General features: G+C 58.8%; 1 protein-coding gene and 1 pseudogene across 2 annotated transcripts; one reads left to right on the top strand and one right to left on the bottom strand.

Moving 5' to 3' along the window:
* Nucleotides 1-3,324: 3,324 nt before the first annotated feature.
* Nucleotides 3,325-9,036, top strand: DGCR6L (DiGeorge syndrome critical region gene 6 like). Its single transcript, XM_030915412.1, has 5 exons — nt 3,325-3,580; nt 3,661-3,821; nt 7,189-7,289; nt 7,896-8,036; nt 8,490-9,036. The coding sequence occupies exons 1-5, from the start codon at nt 3,471-3,473 to the stop codon at nt 8,637-8,639; spliced, it is 663 nt and encodes a 220-aa protein (XP_030771272.1). The 5' UTR covers nt 3,325-3,470; the 3' UTR covers nt 8,640-9,036.
* Nucleotides 9,037-9,711: 675 nt separating this feature from the next.
* Nucleotides 9,712-20,093, bottom strand: LOC104665057 (annotated as a pseudogene). The gene is made up of 9 exons (XR_004052768.1): nt 20,061-20,093; nt 19,574-19,653; nt 18,505-18,586; nt 16,822-16,914; nt 16,554-16,700; nt 15,421-15,596; nt 13,950-14,048; nt 10,371-10,459; nt 9,712-10,295 (listed from the first exon to the last, which is right to left on the bottom strand). The product of XR_004052768.1 is annotated as a proline dehydrogenase 1, mitochondrial-like (transcript).
* Between the last annotated feature and the right edge of the window lie 344 nt (nt 20,094-20,437).

The following is a 20,437-nucleotide window of genomic DNA, read 5'->3' as shown; positions in this document are numbered from 1 at the left end:
CTACCTAGAGCAAATGCTCTCGGGTCCTGAGGAGCTGGCCACACTGCCCATTTTGCTGGTGGGACAGTGGGAGGCCCTGCCCTCCTTCCATCCCACACCACTTAGGCAAGAGCTGTGCCTGGGAAATGTCACCCGTAACTGGTCTGCACAGACCCTGTCTTCCAAAAGGGTGCTGTGCCTCCACCAGACCCCATGGGCAGTACATTGGTCAAGCACATGCAAGACACGCCAAGGCCAAGGCCTGACTGATTTGACAGCAAAGGCACAATGAGCCCCTCTCATTCAGAGCTTATTACTCACAGAGTGAAAATAAGAGAGGCCTGAGGTGGCAGCTCCCTGCCGTCCTGGTGCCACACACTAAAAAGGACAGCACCGAAACAAAAGGGGTCAGAGAGCACGCGCTGCGGGACACCCACTGCGGAGCAGCCCCTGGAGACTGCGCTGGGCGGCATCCTCATCTGCGGCTCTGTTGTGGGGGCCGGGGGCAGGCAGCTTCCCCCTCACCAGGGCCAGCGAGGCAGGCAGTGAGGAGCAGTCTCGGGAGACAGAGGGAGTGAGCGGTGGCCTGGGTGCGGCCTGATGTTCTGGGAGGAGCAGGCTTAGGTCAGCTGCTGTGTGCACCTCTGCGTGGCCTGTGGGGATCCCGCAATGGCTCAGGGCCCCACGCAGAGCTGTCTCTCCGCCCACACAACAGACACACAACCTGACACATGGAAACTCACAGAGACACAGAGAGGTACATGTGACACTCAAAGTCAGACCCACACAAAAGCCACGCAGCAAAGCCTTTTGCCACACGTGCACACACACATACACACAGGTGCCCATCCCTTCAAACCTTGGTGTTTGCCCAGACACACCTGTGTCAGAGACAGGGGACCTGCAGCTCCCCAACACACACCAGTCACCCCACACTAACCCAAGGTGTCACCAGCCAGTCTGGAGGACTTGGGAGGCCAAATGGAGGTGGACAGTGGCCGCAGAGCAAAGGCCTTCGATGGATACCACCCGACGTGAAGAGCCATGGCACCCACCGTGTCCACACACACAGGGGACACACACGTCTGTGCACCAGCTCCCCCATTCCTACACACGCATCACCCATCCCTGAGGCTCTGGAAGATGTGACTCCTTCCAGACCAGGGCCTCCCTGAAGACCCAGAGGTGGCCCAGGAGTCCCCATGCCTGAGTGACCCACTGCTCATGTCCATGAAAAAGAACTGTGTGTGTGTGTGTGTGTGTCAGCACAATGGAAGTTTATTTTATATATATATACTTTAAGTTCTGGGGTACATGTGCAGAATGTGCAGGTTTGTTACATAGGTATACACGTGCCATGGTGGTTTGCTGCATCCATGAACCCATCATCTACATTACATATTTCTCCTAATGCGAAAAGGAACTTTTTTTATCTGAGGAGTGTGAGCCCCCTTTAATTATCTGCCCCACAGAGACACTGGAATGAAAAAGCAGTCACATCCCACTCCCACTTGAGCTAAAGACCTCTTGAAGCCAATTGCTCTGTGGGTTCTAGACTGATGCCAAGTAGACATAAAAAGCCATGTGCCGGACACCATAACTCTTACCCTGTAGTCCAACACCGTATAGCCAGTCACTAAGGTTCTCTCTGGAAAGCAATCAGAATTCCTGCTGACTTCATATTAGCCCACTCCCTGTCCCCTTCAGTCTTTAAAAACTTGCTTGTGATAAGGCTGAATGAAGCACTCCCAGGGCCACTTGGTGTGTCCTGGGCAGCTCTCTCAGCCTTGGCCCAGACAAACTCTATATGAACTGTGGTTCAGTTTCTTTCTTTAGGTTGACATCCACATTAGAGGAGCAGTGTTGCTGGGCTGGGGAAGCTGGTTCAGGTCAGACATTGCACCAAGGGTGGGAGAAGGGGCGTTCCTGCATCAGCACCCGGACGAGGCAGAGCAGCAGGTGTCCAAACCCAGGCCTGGCTTGCTCCTGCTGTGGCTCACAGCCCCCACCCCACCTGGCAGACCCCGGAGCTGGTGACAGTGTTTCCAGCTGGCCACAGCAGCTGGGCTGCTTATCCCACTCACGACCTGCGGGGGAGGTGACAATGACCAAGCCCAGCCCCAGCTGGCTCCTGGTCACTTGCTGCAGGCTCAGCTCCCACAGTCTCCAGTCCCACCTCCAGCTCCTGCCATTCTGAGGGACCTGGAGGCCAGGGTGCCCGGCGCATGAGCAGCTCTGGGTTGTGGTCCACCCTCCACGGCAGTGGCCTGAGCGCTTGTTGTCATTATTCACTTTATTCACTCCTGGTTTCTGGTTGGAAGGGATCACAAAGACATGGCGTGCAGGGGAGCCAATCCTGCCAGGGACTGAGGAAACAGATCCTGGAGAAAACCAGAGACTTTGCTGGCGCTTCAGGGGGACCCCACTTGGCTCAACGCCCCCTCTCCCTCATAGCCAATCACTAACCAATGTTCTCCCTGGAAATCAGTCATAATTCCTAACCTAGTCAAAGCAGGGTCATCCCACACAGTCCAGCCACCCCGCAGGCAGCTAAAGAGTGCCTGGTGAAACGCAAGTCTGAGCGTGTCCGTGCCCCCGCCACTCTTCGGACAAGCCCCCAGCAGCCTCTGTAATGAGCAGCCCCCGCCCTTGTCTCCTGCGCTGGCTTCTGCAGCCTGGCCACACCGGTCCTCTCGCCCCTCCACCTGACCTGATTCTGGCAGGGCCTTTGCAGAAGCCTTTCCTCCACCCCAACCCCTCCTATTAAAGCCTGTTCCTAGCCAGTTCAGCCGCAGCCACTAGAAGACCCCCAGCCCCGGCCCAGCAGCTGGCCTTGGGAGCCAGAACAGCGCAGTCTCGGCTCACGGGCTGGGGACCGGGCAGCCCCGGGCGACCATGCAGGTCCAGATGGGGACTCTGGCTCCGACTGTCCTGCCCCAGAGGCTCTAGGGTGATCCTGTCTGTCTCACCCCGGGGGCGGGGAGGACGCAGACAGACCCCAGCGCCACTGCTCGGCCGCGGATGATGCTTTAGACCCAGGTTCTGTGGGCTCTGGCCCGAGCCCCCTCCCTCTGGGGGAAGGCCGGTGACCGGGATAGTCCACCTCGCAGGCGCGCCGGCGCAGAGCCGGGACCTCAGCCCGCACTGACTCAGCAAGGGCCGGTGGGATTCTCCATGGCCCTGCGATATCCAGGTGGCGGAGTCTCGCCTCTAAGGTCGCGCAGGGAGCAGGCAGGTGCAAGCCTGGGCTGAGCGAAACCCTCCTCGGAGTCTCCGCAGAGGGGTAAGGCGCGCCTCCCTCTGAATGAGCAGGCGACGGGGCGCGGGCCAGGACAGGTGGCCGGTCGCGCCGCGCTCGGGACTGTCGTAAAAGGGGGCGGGGCGCGCCGCTCGCGGGACTGTCGTAAAAGGGGCAGGACGCGCCGCGCTCGGGATGACGTGAGGCTAGGGGAGCTCATTGCTGCCGCCGGCGGCTAGCGGGCGTCCGCGCCATGGAGCGATACGCGGGCGCTTTGGAGGAGGTGGCGGACGGTGCCCGGCAGCAGGAGCGACACTACCAGTTGCTGTCAGCGCTGCAGAGCCTGGTGAAGGAGTTGCCCAGGTACGTGGGCGAGGCGGGCGGCGGCCTGCCGAGGCGGTGTCGGGTCCCTCCGGGGCTCACCGCGCGCCTCTACCCCGCAGCTCCTTCCAGCAGCGCCTGTCCTACACCACGCTCAGCGACCTGGCCCTGGCGCTTCTCGACGGCACCGTGTTCGAAATCGTGCAGGGGCTGCTGGAGATCCAGCACCTCACTGAAAAGAGCCTGTACAACCAGCGCCTGCGCCTACAGAACGAGCACCGAGGTGCGCGGGGGCAGCGGGACGAGGTGCCTCCTCCTCGGGGTCGGCGCCTCCCGGCAGCTCTTGGTATCTGTGCAAATCGGCTCCTTCCTTAGGAGTGTTGGGAAAAGGTCCCTAAGATTAACAAAATCAAGGGCGCGGAGACTGAGACAGCGCCTTTTTGGTGACCAGTGGGTCCAACCAGTTTTGTTTTCAGTTGCTGCAGTCCCCACTTCTTAGCAGAAACTCCCCGCTCGGGCTTCCCGGTGCCCCAGCTCCTTCCAGACCGGACGGCCCTAGGCCTCAGTGCCTGGTCGGCCCACAGGCAGACTCTGGTGGTGGCACTGATTGCGTTGCCCCTCAGTAGTTGGAGGTCTGTTGACAGTTGTGCAGCGAGCGCCTTTCAGGGTCAGTTCCCTCTCAGACCTCGCAGGGCCTCATTCCAGTTGCACATCAAATTCCTAAGCACTGTCTCCTTTGGCGCCCTGCCAAACCCGAAGAGCTTCCCACTTGAGCCTCATGCTTGGTGGGCTTGGGAGTCCTTTCCTGCGAATTATGTAGGCCAGGTCCCCCTGCACCACCAGATTTCAACCTTTGCTATTTTATTTTTCCCAAACTTCTTTTAAAAGTTGAAACATTTAGAAAAACTGAAAAGAGAGTCTACTGCTTGCGCTTGTGCTCGCCGCTGAAAGTTCAGTAGTGAACGTCCTGCTCTAGTGCTATCCCAAAATGCATATATGTGACAGCATAGCGTTTCACCTAGAGTCTTCAGCATTCCTGGAGACCAGGATTTTCAACCCAGCAATGTTGACATTTGTGGCTGGGTAAGTCTTTATGGTGAGATGCTGTCTTGCGCATTGCAGGATGGCAGGGGTACCCTCCCTAGTCCGGAAAACCAAGAATACCTCCAGACAACCGGGGGGCGGGGTCAACTTTGGCCTCGGATTGGGAGCAAGTTGTCTAGAACAAGAGCGGTCTCCTACACAGCTGCCGGGGGTAGCCGCCTGAGAAATTAACTGTTCCGGGTGTCTCCTGACTTTCAGTGCACGGCCACATCATGCTACCTAACTTGTGGCAAATTGTTGATTTATAAGTAAGGATCCAGTCCAAGTTCATGTGCTACAATTGGCTACTTTGGTCTCTTTGCTTCTGGAACAGTCCCCAGCATTTATTGTGGCATTGACTTTGTGTAGAGTCCAGGGCAAATGCCCTGCTCTGGATCTATCAGGTTGCTTCCTCGTGCATTTAACCTGCTTCTCCACTCTCTGGGTTTCCTGTACACTGGACTGCTGGTAGAAGCCTGATTAGAAGCAGGTTTAATGTGGCAAAAGTTCCTCCTAGCGGTGCAAGGCGCCCTTCCCCAGAAGGCAGGCGCTGTCCATCTGCTCCAGGATTCGTGTTTCTATCAAGAATGGATGTCGGATTTTGGTAGACCCCTTTTTGGCAGCTCTTGAGATGATCACATGGTGAATCATTTTCTATGACTACAGTGAATTACAATTACTTGAATTCCATCCTACTTGGTCGTGCTGTAGTATCCTCTTTATGTATGCTGGATTTGATTTGCTAAAATCTTAAGAATTTTTTGGTCTATGTTCATGACAAACTGTGGTCTATAGTTTTCATGTAATATCATCTGGTTTGGGTATCAGGGTTTTTGACAGCCTTATAGGATGAGTTTGGAAGTGTTCTCTCCTCTTCAGTTTTCCAGAAGAGTTTGTGTATAATTGGCATTACTTCTTCCACTAAATGTCTGGGCGATTGTCTTTTTAAAATTTTTTATTGAGCTGTAAGATGCATACAGTTTAATCCCAAGTGCATGGCTCACTATTCCTTAATGCTCAGACTGTGCCATGTGTGGCCAGTGGGGGCGCTCCAGGCTCCTTTAGATGCCTCCCCATCATTCCGTGAGCACTTCCTTGCTTTCTGGTTCCAGAGCGTGTTCAGGCTCATCTTTTGTTTTCTCCCTGTCTCAGTCCTGGAATCGGCCATTTTTCCACAGGGCCCTGGTCCCTTCTAGTGGGATGGGGAGTTTCAGTAACTCCCTGGGCCCATTGCTGTTTGGGCCAGGCCCTGGTTCCAGCAGCAGCAGGCATGCCTGCGTTGACTTTCTGCTTCTCCTTTCTGATTTGGCAGGGGTGACTGGCTGTTCCTGCCTCCTTTGTGTTCCCTGGGCATGTCTAAGGCCAGGCCCCTTCTACACAGGCAGGCGGCGTGGCTCTCTTCTTGCCTTTTGGTTGCCTACCTAGTGGAATCTGGTAGTGGGCCTGGCACTTGTAGCAATGTTTGACCAGTAGAGTGAAGGAGGTGACATTTCCCTGCTTCCCTGTGTTATGGAAATGTCTCGAGGGAGCTCTTGGTTTGAAACATATTTCATGTGATAAATGCCATCACTGAGGTGTGTACAGAATGCCAAGAAACAGGAGATTGGGGAAGGCTGCAGGCACAGCGGAAGCCAGGCTACCTGCAGGGGAGCCTCAGGGACCCTGGAGTTCCCTGGAAACTTGCCACCAGAGAAGAGCTGCAACATCAGGGCTCTTCCCAGGAACAGAGTGTTGGGTTTCGCATTTTCTTGTGACCAGGGACCCCTCCTTCCTGGGGAGCTGTAGCCATTTGGCACTTACTGGTCACTGGCGCCAGCTGCAGCGTGCTGCATGTTCTGTTTCATAGTGGTTTATGTCCCATGATCGCTTCCTCTGTACATTCCCCTCAGACTAGACAGTTTGCACACATCTGTGTTTATGCACAGTTTAGCAAGGACTGTGGAGCTTTACTTGATGGCCGGGGGTGAGCTCCTCAAAGCCGCACAGGCTTATGGTGCCCCAAGCTCATCCCAAACTTGGACCTCCCAGGTCTGCCCACCCTTCTCCGTCTGGCGCTGTGCCAGAGCTGGGAACTGCAAATGGGGGAGGGAGCTGCCCACCCTGGAGGGTGGAGGGGCCGACCACACCCCTGGTAGGCAGAGGCCCCACACTCAGGCTCAGCGACCCCGCTCCTCCTGCTCCTTTCCCATGCCTTTATCTGAGGTGGTCTCCAACACTTGAGTAGATGTCCCACGGCCTATGGCCATGGGAGCCCTGAAGACCTCAGACTGCAGCCTCCCTCCCACCCACCTCCTCCAGCTGCCCTGGGTCTGGGGCTGCAGCTTTGGCCCCACCCGGCCAGTCTTCCCCACCCCACCCTCTTTCATCTATCAGGTTGCTTCCTCATGCATTGCCATTGGAGGGCCCGGCCCTGGGTGACAGTGGGGTGGGAGGATGAAGGAGGCCGGCGTCCCCAGTGCAGATACCCCTTTGGCCTGGCTGCTCTGCTGGGCTGGCAAGACAGGTCCCCATGGGTGAGGGCTGCTGCCGAGTCCCACCACCTGCTGACCGGCTTTCATCCCTCCCAGTGCTCAGGCAGGCGCTGCAGCAGAAGCACCAGGAAGCCCAGCAGGCCTGCCGGCCCCACAACCTGCCTGTGCTTCAGGCGGCTCAGCAGCAAGAACTAGAGGTACTGGGAACACAGGCAGGGTGGCCGGCCTAGCTGTCCTGTGGGCATCACCTGGCTCTGTTGACTGGGCTGTACTGAAGGGGTGTCAAGGCTCAGGCGTGGGTGGCTACCCTGGGCCTGAGTGGGCCACTGGAAGCCTAGTGAGTCCCACCAGGTGGTTCCTCCCTGAGGGTGCCAGGTGTGCTGGGGCTGGGTGGAGGGTGAGGGCCCACCGGTGCTCCCCTGGATAGCAGCTCCTCGTGGGTTGGGGCCTCCGCAGAGCAGGTGGCCTTGAGGGGGTACAAGGGCAATGGTGGGGTGATGGGGCCAGCCAGGAAGGGGCCCATCCTTCTCCCAGGGAGCACAGGGACAACCAGAGACTGCCATGTAACCAACAAGCCGTTGGGCAGGGTGTGCCTGCGGAGATGTGTGTGTGGTCCCAAGGCAGCCCCAAGTTAGGGCATTCGTGGAAGCCCCTTAGGGTCCCCTTCAGGAGTTCGCATGGCCGAGGAGAGGCCTGGGTGTGGCGAGGATGCATCGGTGGTGTCAGAGCTGGTGCCGCTGGGGACGGCAGCAGGAGCATGTGTTTGAGCTGCTCTTCCCCTCCCGCCCCACCCCCCATGGCAGGCAGTGGAACACCGGATCCATGAGGAGCAGCGGGCGATGGACCGGAAGATCATCCTGGAGCTGGACCGGAAGGTGGCTGACCAGCAGAGCACACTGGAGAAGGCGGGGGTGGCTGGCTTCTACGTGACCACCAACCCACAGGTCAGTGCCTGGGCCTGCTCTGCCCTAGCCCGAGCGCCCATGGGCCCCGCAGACCCCATTCCCTCTGGGGTTTTGCCGCTGGTCCCTGGGGAGCCAGGTTCAGGATATAGGGAGTGAAGTGGAAGGATTGAGACTCTGGAAAGGATTTCTCTGCCATTCCCAGCACGGAGGCCAGGCCCATTCCCTACAGGAGGGTGAGCCAGCCAGCCATGGGGCACTGCCCACCCTCCCGAGGCCTGCTGTGCCCCACAGGGCTCTCTTCTGCTCCCCTCTCACATGCCATTCTGAGTGGCCCTGCTGGGGGCAGAGGCTCAGATTCCACCCCATCCTGGCAGGCCATGACCAGGCTTCACAGGATGGCTGCCCTGTGGGCTCACTGCTTGGCACCCTTGGGCCGGGGTGAAAGGAGCCCGGGGGTCACTCTGGCCTTCATGGGGCCCCTGTGTATCCCAGGAGCTGATGCTGCAGATGAACCTGCTGGAACTCATCCGGAAGCTGCAGCAGAGGGGCTGCCAGGCAGGGAAGGCAGCCTTGGGACTGGGAGGTCCTTGGCAGCCACCTGCTGCCCAGTATGACCAGGAAGGCAGCCCTGTCCCACCATAGCCCCAGGCAGCAGAAGTCTGGGCAGAGTTCATCTTCTTGACCTTTGGCCACTGCCTTCCCAGCTGCCCACAGGGGTCCACTGCTGAGGAGAGGCCCGGTGGAACCCGGCTGCCTGTCCTCCTTCGTCTGAGACTTGCTGCCAAACGCTAGGTTGGTCTCATAAAAGGCAGGCCGGCCCAGCCTGCTGCTGTCTGCTTCAGGGCCCGGCAGAGAGTGAGGCCGGGGGTTCTCACACCTTCTCACTCCACGGGGCACATCCCAGCCTGCACTGAGGGCCACCCAAGTGCTTGTTCTGGTCTCAGCCTCTCCCTTGGCAGCTGCAGCCCCCATGTAGAAGAGGCTCTGAGGCCCAAGCTCTATGTGACCCAGAGAAATAAAGATGCCTCAGTGTGGCCCGTGTGTGGCTTGTGTGACAGCTGCAGGTTCTGCCGTAACCAGGGCCCCAGTAGGGCCCCCGCCTCTGCTGCAGCAGAGGCCTCTGCCTGGCGGCCCCTTCCTGGGCTGTGTGCCCAGCCCACCACCCCTCCCCCTGCACGGAGACTGGGACCCTCCAGCCTTTCCTGCCCCAGCCCTGGTCCCAGGATGCTGTCACTGCCATCTGCACAGGGCCCCCATCCAAGCCCCAGGGCATGAGGACCATATCCAGCCTGCTTTGTGGGGCTGGGGCTAGAGAGCATGGGAGAAGGCCTGGGGTGCAAGTGTGCGCCTGCCGCAGCCTGCTCAGTGTCCTGTGGGAACCACTAGGAGGCGCCTGATGCAGGTCACTGGGGTAGAGGACTCAGGGCGGCAGGTATGGCCTGAGGAGGAGCCCCGGGGGAAGGCGTGCCAGGCCCACGTAGAGAGCTTGGCCTCTGCATCTGCATGAGTCTCCTCCATGCTGACCTGGGCCCATGGGCCCTGCTGGGTCCTTGTGGAGTCAGGGTTGGGGGTGTCCAGGTCTGTGCAGGGCCCGGCCTCCAGAAACAGATGATGCTGGAAGCCAGAGTCTGCGGTGAGACTTCTCTGACCCTGTATGAGCCACTCCCTCTTTGCTGCTCAGAGCTGACCCTGTGTGAGGGCACGGGCTCTCAGCTGCAGGAACAGTGGTTTATTGGCCAGGCAGGGCCTCCCCAGCCCAGCCTCTGCTCCCCGAGAGGCTCGGGCTGTGTGGGCTGGCCCTGGCAGAAGGCGGACAATCCTCTAGGCCCGAGGACATGGGGGTCACAGAGGTGGGGGCCTTGGGCCCACACATCCGGGGAGAGTTCCCAACCGTTCCCAGCGGGTATCCCAGGCAGGTAGCAGGTTCGGCCCACACCTGAGTGCCCAGATCCTGGGCAGGGCTGGGAGGCACCTGACCCCACCTCCAGCAGCTCTGCAAGTGTGGAGTGAAAAAAGGTGACTCTGTGTGAGGATGGGGTTGGCTGCAGCTGTGGTGACGGCCTGGGGTGGGGGCGAGGGGGCCTGGAGGCTGAGGGTGGGCTGGCGGGTGCTAGGCAGGGCGACGGAAGAGGCTGCCATTTTGGAGCCGCCGCAAGAGTTCCAGCCACAGCAGCTGCCGCTCCCAACGGGCACCTTTCATGAGGCTGCTGTTCTTCAGGGTGCGGCGGGACAAGTAGGGCAGCACCTCCATCACAGGGCCGTAGGGCACATACTTGTACACAGGGTAGCTGGCATGGCCTGCATGGAGGCAGATACACCATGAGGTCCAGACCCAGCACCGCACCCCATCACACCAGGGAGGGCCCCACTCACCCAGCGGGAAGCTGATCTGGTCACACATGCCTAGCAGCTGTCCAAAGTACACCTGGTGGTCAGCAGGATGCAGGCGCAGCTCCTCCATCCTGTGCAGGTAAAGCCAGGAGCTAAGGGCCAGCTCCAGGACACTGTCCCCGGTGCAGGGGTACAGGGCTCCTGTCCCAGCTCTGAGCCAGTCCTACTACCCCAGATCCCCCATCTACACTCTCCAGACTTCATCCCCTGCAAGGTGGGGCTGGGGTATGGGCTCTGCCCGGCCCTGCCCCAGTGAGGCCTCTTCCCAGTCGGACTCTGCTGGGCTGCCCTACTCTTCTCCCTGGGGAGGCGTCAGCCCTTAGCCAACAAGGTCCTCCTCCTGCTTTCCCCACCCTCCCCTCTGCCACCTCTCCTCTACCTCCCTTCTTGGAGGTGCAGCCCTTCCTGGGGCCCTGACCCACCCAGCAGCCTGCCCCACAGGGCAGGGAAGCTCCTCGGCTCTCCTGCCATCCCTTCCTCAAGCCCCTCCAGGGTTCTGCGGTATGACTGGTCTCCGGCCCTGCCCTCGCCCTCTGTGGGCTGCTCCTCTGCCCCATCCCCACAGCTGCTCTGTCCCACACAGCTGCCACCAGCCCCCGAGTCCTCAGAAGGTGGCTGCCCTGAACCGAGATGTGCTGCACATGTCACATACACATGGGATTTAGGAGACTTTGTAGAAACATAATACTCAATGGCGCGTTGCTTTTCTAAAAGCAGCTGGAATGCGATTTGAAGTAATATTTTGTATATTTTGGGTTCATTAAAATGTATTCTTGAAATTCATTTTATCTTTTTTAATGTAGCTACTAAAAAATTTTATAGATGTGGCTTGTATTATATATCTATTAGCACTGCTCAGATATTGGGGTGGGGCCCTCAACTCTGTCCTGTCTTCACATCACCCCTGACAGGGTCTTACAAAGATTCTCAGGATTTGAAATATCCATGCAGTGACAGTTCTCACGTTTCATCTCCAGCTTCCTATATCCAGGTATCCTGACTTAGCCGGTCTGCACAGCACTGGGGCCCCCACCCTGGGCTGAGTTCCGCCCGCTCCTCACACATCGCCTGGGTGACTGGCGGGGCCTGTGCTGTGCTTCCCACTCCCTCCCCGAGGGCCTCACCTCCCCTGTTCTCCACCCGCCCCAGCCCTGGCTCCCATCAGCCAGAGGCCCTTTCCCTCCATCCCTGGGCTGGGCTCCAGTGTCGGGACCACCCAGTCTAAAGCAGGCACCCGCCTCTGCCACATCGCCCTGGTCTCCATCGTGTGTCTCCCTCAACCCCAGGACATGAACCCGAGAGCCGGGCTGCCACTGCTGGCTGCCCCCTCCCCTGCTGGTGTGCACAGCCTCTGCCATGTGACTGCAGCTCCTCCCAGCGCAGGACAGCATCTCATTCCACTTGGCATCTGGGCTTGGCCTCAGGAGGCATTTTGGCCAACAGGGAGGCACCAAAGGTGACACAAGCAGAGGCTTGCCCTCTCCAGGCCTTCTGGAAGCCCAAGCCCACCACATGCCCAAGCCTGGGCTGGCCTGTTGAACACTGGACCCGGGGTACAGCCTCCTTTACTGCCCCAGCCATGAATGAGCTCATTAGGCCCCACCGGCCCCAGATCACAGACGCAGGAGGTACACAAGCACAGCCAGCAGCAGAAGCATCAGCTGAGCCAGCCCGCCCAGGCCTACAGAACATGCCACTGTTTCAGCCTCTAAGTTTGGGGCTGGTTGGTTCCTCGGCCAAAGCCAACTTGGGTTGTTTGAGGGTGGGTGGTGTGGCAGTCTGGGCCTGGCATAGGACAGAGCAGCTGCCATAGTCTAGAAGCACTTACTCAGGGGAGGGGACCCGAGCTCCCCAGCCACCCACAGCAGGGGCACAGAGCTGAAGCCTAGAGGGGTCCAGCCTCAGGCAGGGTTGTGAGCATGGTATTGGGGGAACCTGGCACAGGGCCCTTGGAGCCATAAGGAGAGAGCCCAGCTGCCACTCAGGGGAGGTGGAAGCTGTGTCCAGTGGGGAAGCCACTGCCACAGCAAGACAGTGGGGACAGACAGGTGCTGGGGGGAAGCTGGAGAAAGGAAGCCCTGCTGAGGGCAGGCTGTCCTTTTGGAGTTGGATGGTGATGTGTCTAGTCAGGCTGTGAGCCCACCAGCATTGAGAGTCCACCCAGGGGCCGGGAATCCTGATTACAAGCTGAGAGGACCCACCAGCTCCCGAGTGCTGGCTCCTGCTGGCCACCAGGCCTGTGCGTGTGGAGACAGTGAGTCTGTCCCATCACTGACACATCTATGACAATTAGCAGAGGGTCAGGGCACAAAAGCGGGTGTGCTGCAATTTCAGGCCATGAAAAAGCAGCAGCATCGTGAGCAAAGGCCGAATGTGGACATAACTGAATGATTTCAGAGCCGTGAGTCAGCTCCCCGAGCAGCACCAGGATGTGTCCTGTTGGCTGCAGCCCTGGCCCCAAGCCTGGCCCTGTGGCTTCACAGCTCTTTGGGGAACCCCCTCGTGCCACAAGCCCTGGATCTGGAACACCCTGCCCTGCTGTGGAGTGGAGCCCCTGCTCAGCTCCTAGGAAGGTGAGAGCCAGCGAGGCCACTGCCCAGGCCCCCGAGGGTTCTAGGGGTCCCACCCCTGGGAAGGCGGAATCTGGGAGGGGAGGGGGACCTAGGACCCCATTGTGTGCATAGCTTGGCCTAAGGCATGAGATAAGACCGGGGTGACAGTACTGGAATATCCAAGAACTGACTTCACCTAACTTCCGCATTTGACTTGTTAGAATTCTACTAAAGTTGTGCTCCATGGGACACATGTTTAAAGGGAAAACAGACCGTTACATTCCAGATGTAGTTAAAATGTTAAGGGAACTGCTTATAAATGAGGCGGCGCTGTGGAGGCCTCCTGAGGGACTGGGCTCCAACACTGCGTCTGTACCTTTCAGGAGCCTTCCGAATCCCCTAATGAAACTTAGTTTTTTACTTTGGAAGTTTAATAAGTCAGATGTTAATTTTTAAAACTCTGGGTACAGTGACTGACGCTTGTAATCCCAGCACTTTGGGAGGCCAAGAAGGGAGGATCACTTGAGGCCAGGAGTTTGAGACCAACATAGTGAAACCCTGTCTCTGCTAAAAATACAGAAAACTAGACAGGCGTGGTGGTGCACACCTGTAATCCCAGCTACCTGGGAGGCTGAGGCATGAGGAATTGCTTGAACTTGGGAGGCAGAGGTTGCAGTGAGCCGAGACCATGCCACTGCACTCCAGCCTAGGTGACAGAGTGAGATTGTATCTAAAAAAAAAAAAAAAAAAATTGTTAATTTTAAAAATCAACGTAACTGCAAAGAGCCTTTGTGCTCTCACAGTCCAATGTCCAGAATGCCAGCAGGCCCGGGCCTGCAGGGCACTAAAGCTGCCCTCCAGCTCATTTCACCAACCTTTCCCCACAACTGCCTGCCTGCACCCAGCAGGTTGCTCTGCCCACCCTGAGCTCTGCGCTGCTGCCACCTCTCCCCAACCAGAGGAGCCAACGGCTCGGGTGTGGTGACGGTGCAGGGTGGGGCGCACCTACCTGCGCAGCGTGAAGCGCACTGTGTCCTCATTGTGGGAGGCCACCATCACCTTGGCCTTGGCGTTGTGCTTCAGCTCCTCCAGCACGAAGTCCAGGCACCTGTGGAGAGTGCCATGTGAGCCCAGTTCCAGCCTGTGGTCGCCTGCGCCTCTCATTACCAGCTGCACAGAGAGGAGGCCGAGGGCAGGCCCAGGGCCATCCAGTGAGCTGGCTCTTTCCAAGGGTGTCCACAGGATCCCACAGGATAAGGAAGAATAGGAGCAGCATCTGCCCCTCCCAGCACCTCATGAAAAAGAAAGACCAGCAACCAAGAAGAAGTGAGCGATGTCTGGGACCAGACAATTCACGCAGAACCAGCTGGGGTGCAGCGTCCCTGCAACAAATGTGCCATGATGCTGGGGACCAGCCCAAACATGGCCATGAGCCTCATGACAGACACAGCTTTGCTTCTGGGGAGGGATCCTACAGTGCCCCCCTGGCCCTGCAAGGAAATAAAAGGGAAGCAGGTCCCTGCAGGGCACAGTGGGGGTGGGCATCCCGGTGCACCAGGAAGCCCGAGCGGTACCACCCTCCTGCAGCAAGGACACTCAGGAGGCTTGACCACGCACACATTCTCTCTGACCCAGCAATTCCATTTCCAGGAACCTAGGACAGCTGCATCCTCAGACACAAAACCCCTGATGGCCCGTGTGTACCACAGAGGGTGACGGTGTGTCCAGCGAGTCCCTGTTACAATAACCAGACTGAAACCAGTAAGATCAAAGATGCTGGACACACAGCCCCGGGCACCCCATGCTGGCTGGTAACAGCGCCACTCTGCAAGTCCACACAAGGGGACCCAGATGGAACGCGAAATGAAAAGCACACTGGGCAGAGAACACACTACAACGCAAACAACAATGGCGGAGATGTGTGCGCTGCGGCATGACCGGCACGGCGGTGGCAGGAGGGGAGCTGCAGCCAACCAGGAGACACCTGAGGTCTCTGAATTTGCAGCACGCACGCCTCTAAGAGGAAAAGCCCATGGTTGGCCAGCCTGTGCTACATGGAAAGATCACCAGGAAACTAGAGCAGTAAAAGCAGGTGCAGAACAGCTGATGGGCGATCCCACTGTGTGAACTGAAAAGCAAACAGGCTGAGCCTGCGGGGCGGGGAGGGCCGGGTGCTCGTGCACATCTCTGGATCTAAGTGTCTGCAGGAGCCGGCTCAGGGAACTGTGGCCTATTTTGCTTTGTTCAATGGGCTTTTCTATATTTATAAAAGAATAACCTTAATGTTTTTGAAAAAGCAACACATGACACAAAAGCAGAGGAAATACCAGTTCTGACCTGGGGACACACGAGGCTGCCACTCCTGCTGGGGTCTTCTGGCCCCAGCAGGGTGGGATGAGGTCAGTCTCCAAGCCTCTCCCTCAGGCCCAGTTTCTTGACGCCCTGCCCTGGGAAGATGGAGGCACGGGAGAGCTGCGCACCTGTGGTACATGGCGTTGGTGGCCTCGTACGTGGGGTTGATGGAGTCCTCATAGCCGATCTCTGCTGCACAGGCTCGCTCCTGGGCCAGGTATGTGCCCCGCACCCGCTTGGCCCCAAAACATCAGCAGTCACAGTGAGCCAGCTCCACGCCCAGGGTCACATTGTCATAGGCATCCTGTGGGGCCAGGGCTAAAAGTCGCAGGGAGCCTGGGCAAGCCCAAGTGATAGCAGGATGGGGCCTTCCTGGGCCCAGGTGCAGTCACCAGGGCTGGGCAGCAGCTGCCTGGGGAGGTGCAGCTCAGGGCACCTGGAGCAGGTGTGGGTGAGGATGGGCCTCCAACCTCTGTCCCCAAGGAGCAATGGCAATGGGGATGTCTGCAGCCTCCTGTGTGGCCCGTGGACAGCCCTGTGGGAGCAGCCCAGGCACCAGCAGCCATCATGTGCTCTAGACTCCCAGGCCGACTGCGGGACGGGTGCATACTGCAGGCTCCTGCCTGGACCCCTCCCCATGCCACCCTGTGTCCTCCGGGCACCCGGCTCACCCGAGAGCTCTGAACCTGTTAACATCCCTGAGTAGTTTGGGGCCCACAGGCCAGGGTGAGCTCCCTGAACACATGTTACCTCCTGGGTGAGTCTTTCTGGAGAGGGCCCAAAGCTTTCATCCGGTTCTTAAGGGCATTGAACTGAAAACATGTGGGAGGAAATGGTCATGTGGTGCTTTCCAAGTTTGGGGTATCGGGCACATCTAGTGGACCCTCATAAAGATTGCTGTCTTCCTCCTGCTCCTTAGACACTCGGCTGGTTCCGAGAACCACAGGAGAGGCTGTGGGCAGCGGGCCTTTCTTCCTACTCTGAGGCAGTCACCCCGGCCTCGGCCTTCTCTGCAGGCCTGGCTGTGGCCACCATCTAAGGGGCTTTCTGTACCCTGGGGCCCACCCTGGGTGAGCTGTGCTGCAGAAGACCCCAACAATCCCTTGGGGGCACGGCCCACTCCCTCCTCCATCCCATGAGCTCCCTGGTGGGTGCTGAGTGTAGAGCCAGGCAAATGCCAGGGAGCTCAGATGAGAGGAGCCCCTCCTGTGGGGTCTCCAAGCCCCAAGGCAGGCAGGGAGGGGCTGAGCGGGGAGCTTGCCTTGAGGTAGCACTGGTACGTGTTGAAGATGAGCGGCTTCTCCACATTGAACTTGCGCTGCATCTCCAGCGTCAGGCGGCTGATGGCCGGCTGGAAGTAGGTCTGCCCGGCGTCCACCATCAGCCACACGCCCACCTCCCTGGCTTTCTGAGAGGTGCAGAGGGTGGGGCAGTGGGAGCAACTGTTGCTCAAGTGAGGCAGGTGCCCTCTTCTGCATGAGTCCCAGGTCCCCAAGGCCCCAGCCCTCTGCCCGAGGAGGGCAGCTCACCTTGGCCAGGACATCCATCCGCTGTAGCATCCTCGTCATCTGTAGCTCCTCCTCCTCAGTGAACCGGGACAGCAGGGGCTCCAGCTGTCCTGTCTGGGGTGCAGCACACAGTCAGGCCACAAGCGAGGGCTGGAAAGTGCCACCCTGAGGCCCAGGCTGAACCTTTCTCAGTGTTCCCAGCCCACAGGAACCCTCTGACCCGCCCATGCAGGGCCGGGAGGGCCACCTGGACACAGCAACACAGCACCTGGGAACCTCCAACGCAGCCAGTGCACTGCCCTACATGGGGCCTGGTGGCACCATGGGGGAGCTCATTGGCCATGTCAGTGGGCCCCAGGCTCAGTCCGGGCCTGCACCCCAAAGTGTGTACTCTAACAGCCTCCCCAGTTCCCACAGAGGCCCCACTGTTGTGGGAGGGCCCCCTGCAGCTCCCATGTGACACTGAGGAAGTGAACACTGATCACCCAATCGTCAAACAGAAGGGCTCCGCCCAGAGCACGGAGAGGACCCAGGAGGAGGAACCCCTGGCTATAGGCTGACAGGGTGGTCGTGCAGCACATGCTGACACGTGGCTGGGGACCAGGGCAACCTCCAGGATGAGGCCTTCAAGGAGCTGGTGCTCAGAGGCCATGGGGACCCATCCTGCAGGGCCTCCCGCTCACTCCTTTGCTGCCCCAGCAGCCTTGCCTCACTGAGCACAAACAGTACTGCTCTATCCCTTGCTACACCATGCTAAAGTCTCCAACAGCTGGTGGTCCTGGTGCACAGCCGCTCTGTACACACTGTGCCCCGAGGCTCTGGGTCGCGGTCTCTAAGTTTGAGGCTGGGCCCTTAGTGGACTGGGGCTAGATGTGTCATGGAAAGCTGCCTCTGCAGGATGTTTTCTGAAGGTGCTTCTGTTCTTTCTTCGAATCCCAGCTTAGGTTGTGGTTTCAAGCATTCTGCCAGGTCCCGGGCCCCCCTCCCACAGGCAGATGAGCCTCATTCCTCTCCCCGCTGTACACAGGCTGGCCTGGTGACATGCTTCTAACACACAGAACTCGGCAGAAAAGACACCGTGTGACTTTTGAGGCGAGGCAGGAAAAGGTCATCCAGCTTCTGCCTGGCTCTCACGTCTCAGGGGACACTGGCAGGAAAAGGTCATCCAGCTTCTGCCTGGCTCTCACATCTCAGGGGACACTTAGAGCCCAGCTGCCACGTTGGGAAAAAGCCCAAGCCACAGCCAGCACCAACTTCCAGACATGTGAGTGGGCGCCTCCTCCAGGTCCCAGCCCACCACTCTGTGAGCACAGCTACCCAGGAGACCCCGAGGGAGGACTGCCCAGCTGAGCCCTGTCAACCCCAGAACCATGAGGGAGAAGCAGAGTGACTGCTGCGTTTCAGGCCTCTGAAGTTTGGGGTGACCTGATGCACAAGACAGATGACTTGGGGAAGGCCCAGACCCCCTCTCCTTGTGGTGTCTTAAGGCTCTGCGTGGGTCTGTGCACCAGGCACTCTGTGGACATGTGTGGGTTTGTCTCCTTCCCCCTGGACCATAGGGGGTCTGTGGGGCCATCGTGTGCAGTGATCTTGGTCATGTTAAGTTCCCAGGGTGGGCAACAAGAGACACGCATGGCAGGCTGAACTCCGTTCTCAGCCCAGCACCCTGCTGAGCGGGGCCTCACCGAGGAGTGGAGGTGTTACCTGTGCGTTGGGGACGACCAGGTGCTTGGAGAGCTTGGTCCTGCTGTCAATGAGGCTGCCCCAGTCCAGCAGGTCCACGGTCCTGAGGGAGGAGGCGCATCAGCAGAGGGGGCGACCCCACCTGTGGGTGCTAGGGTCGGGTGGGGGATCCAGGCCCAAACCTGTCCGTTCACCAACCACCACAAAACCCACCTCGGTGTGCAGTTTTAAAGGACAGAGAAGGCTGAGGCAGGAGAATGGCGGGAACCCAGGAGGCAGAGCTTGCAGTGAGCAGAGATCGCGCCACTGCACTCCAGCCTGGGCGACAGAGCGAGACTCTGTCTCAGAAAAAAAAAAAAAAAAAAAAGAGAAAATGTAAATACCGTTCTCTGTTTAAACATTTAAAACCAGTGGCGTGCAGTGGCTCAAACTTGTAATCCCAGCACTTTGGGAGGCTACGGTGGGCAGGTCACTTGAGCCCAAGAGTTTGAAACCAGCCTGGGCAACATGGTGAGACCTGGTCTCTATAAACATAAATTAATTAAAATAATTTAAAACCAAAACACAAACAGTCCTGTATCTAGGCGGCTCTGAAAACACTGAGTACCCTAGGGCTGTTTCGGGCCTGTGGAGGGGCTGAGCATAGGCAGCCAGGTAGGAGGTGAACACAGCTCCGGGGGCCAGGGAGGACACAGTGGGCAAAGCTGACAGTGTGTGAGGGGACGGCTCACTACTGCACCACTCCAGTCACCTCCCCACTTCAACTGGGGGCTCCTGGTGACCTCGGTCCCAGCCCCTGGCCCCAAGGATGGGGCGTGGGGCTCTGATCCTTCACCTGCCAGCGTGGGCTCCAGGGGGGCTGAGAGTGCCACCTTTGCTCTGGACCTAGATAATTCTATAATGAGCCCTCTATGGGGGGCTCAGGGACCTGAGGCCATCAAGTCCTGCTGTGTGAAAAGCAGCTCCTTCAGCACTGTCATCCCAAGGCCCACCCTCTCAGGCAGGGCAGCCAGGACTGGGAGACGCCGCTAGGGCTTGGCTGGAACCATGGCTGATGCTTGTGTCCTCTCAGCCTGGGGGCTGTTCTCACCCAGACACTCCCAGGGTCTCCGCCGTGAACCAGTCCTCAATCTCAGCCCTGGACGCAATGCCCATCTTTGCAACACTTTCCTTGAGAAGTGAGAAGGCCTGGATCAGCCCCATTCATTCACATTTTATCGTTCCCCCACCCATTGGCCTCTGGTGCTGTTTCTGGCTTTATTACATCATTAGCGAGAATGGGATCCATTTCTGGTTTGTTTCTACTGCATGGACAGGTCTACTCCCACTCTGCTGCTGATGCTCGCCCATGCCCTGCAGGGCTGGGTCCCCAGCCCTCCCACCAGCATCTCCCCACTCTGTTCAGAGTCCCTCCAACCTCCTCCTCCCCCCTCAGGTCAACCCCAGCAGCTGCAGAGTGAGCCCTGGATGAGTTCCCAAAACCACCTCAGACCACTGCCCACCATGCCCCCTGTGCGCCCCCACGGTGCCCACCCCCTCACAAGCCCAGGGAGTGGGGAAGGGGAGGGCTGCCCCACCTGCAGCGCCACCACCTCCAGCTTGGTGTCCATGCCTGGCCAGCCCACAGCAGGCTCCCGACCCCATCCCACCCCAACCATAAAGTCCCCACACATGGCGCTCTGGAGGTCCTGTAGAGATGGAAGGGGGCTCCGTGGTGGGGTTTGTGTTTGCCATGCAGGTGCTGGACAGCAGTAGGCACAGGAGCTGCCTGTCCCCTGCCGAGCAGCCCCCACAGGCTCTCTGTCTCAGTTTCCTTCCCTGTGCCACCAGCACCACAGGCTGCTCACCTGTTGGTCACAGGACCCAGAAACACCAAGCGTGGCTAAGACAGAGACACCCCAGTGAGGCCCCCTTGCTCAGGCCTCTGCCCCAGAGCCAGAGTCTCCCAGGCACC

This window comes from Rhinopithecus roxellana, chromosome 13 (assembly GCF_007565055.1).
Source record: "Rhinopithecus roxellana isolate Shanxi Qingling chromosome 13, ASM756505v1, whole genome shotgun sequence".
Taxonomy (NCBI): domain Eukaryota; kingdom Metazoa; phylum Chordata; class Mammalia; order Primates; family Cercopithecidae; genus Rhinopithecus; species Rhinopithecus roxellana.
The sequence above is the reverse complement of the archived record's forward strand: the minus strand, read 5'-3'. Positions and strand labels throughout refer to the sequence as shown.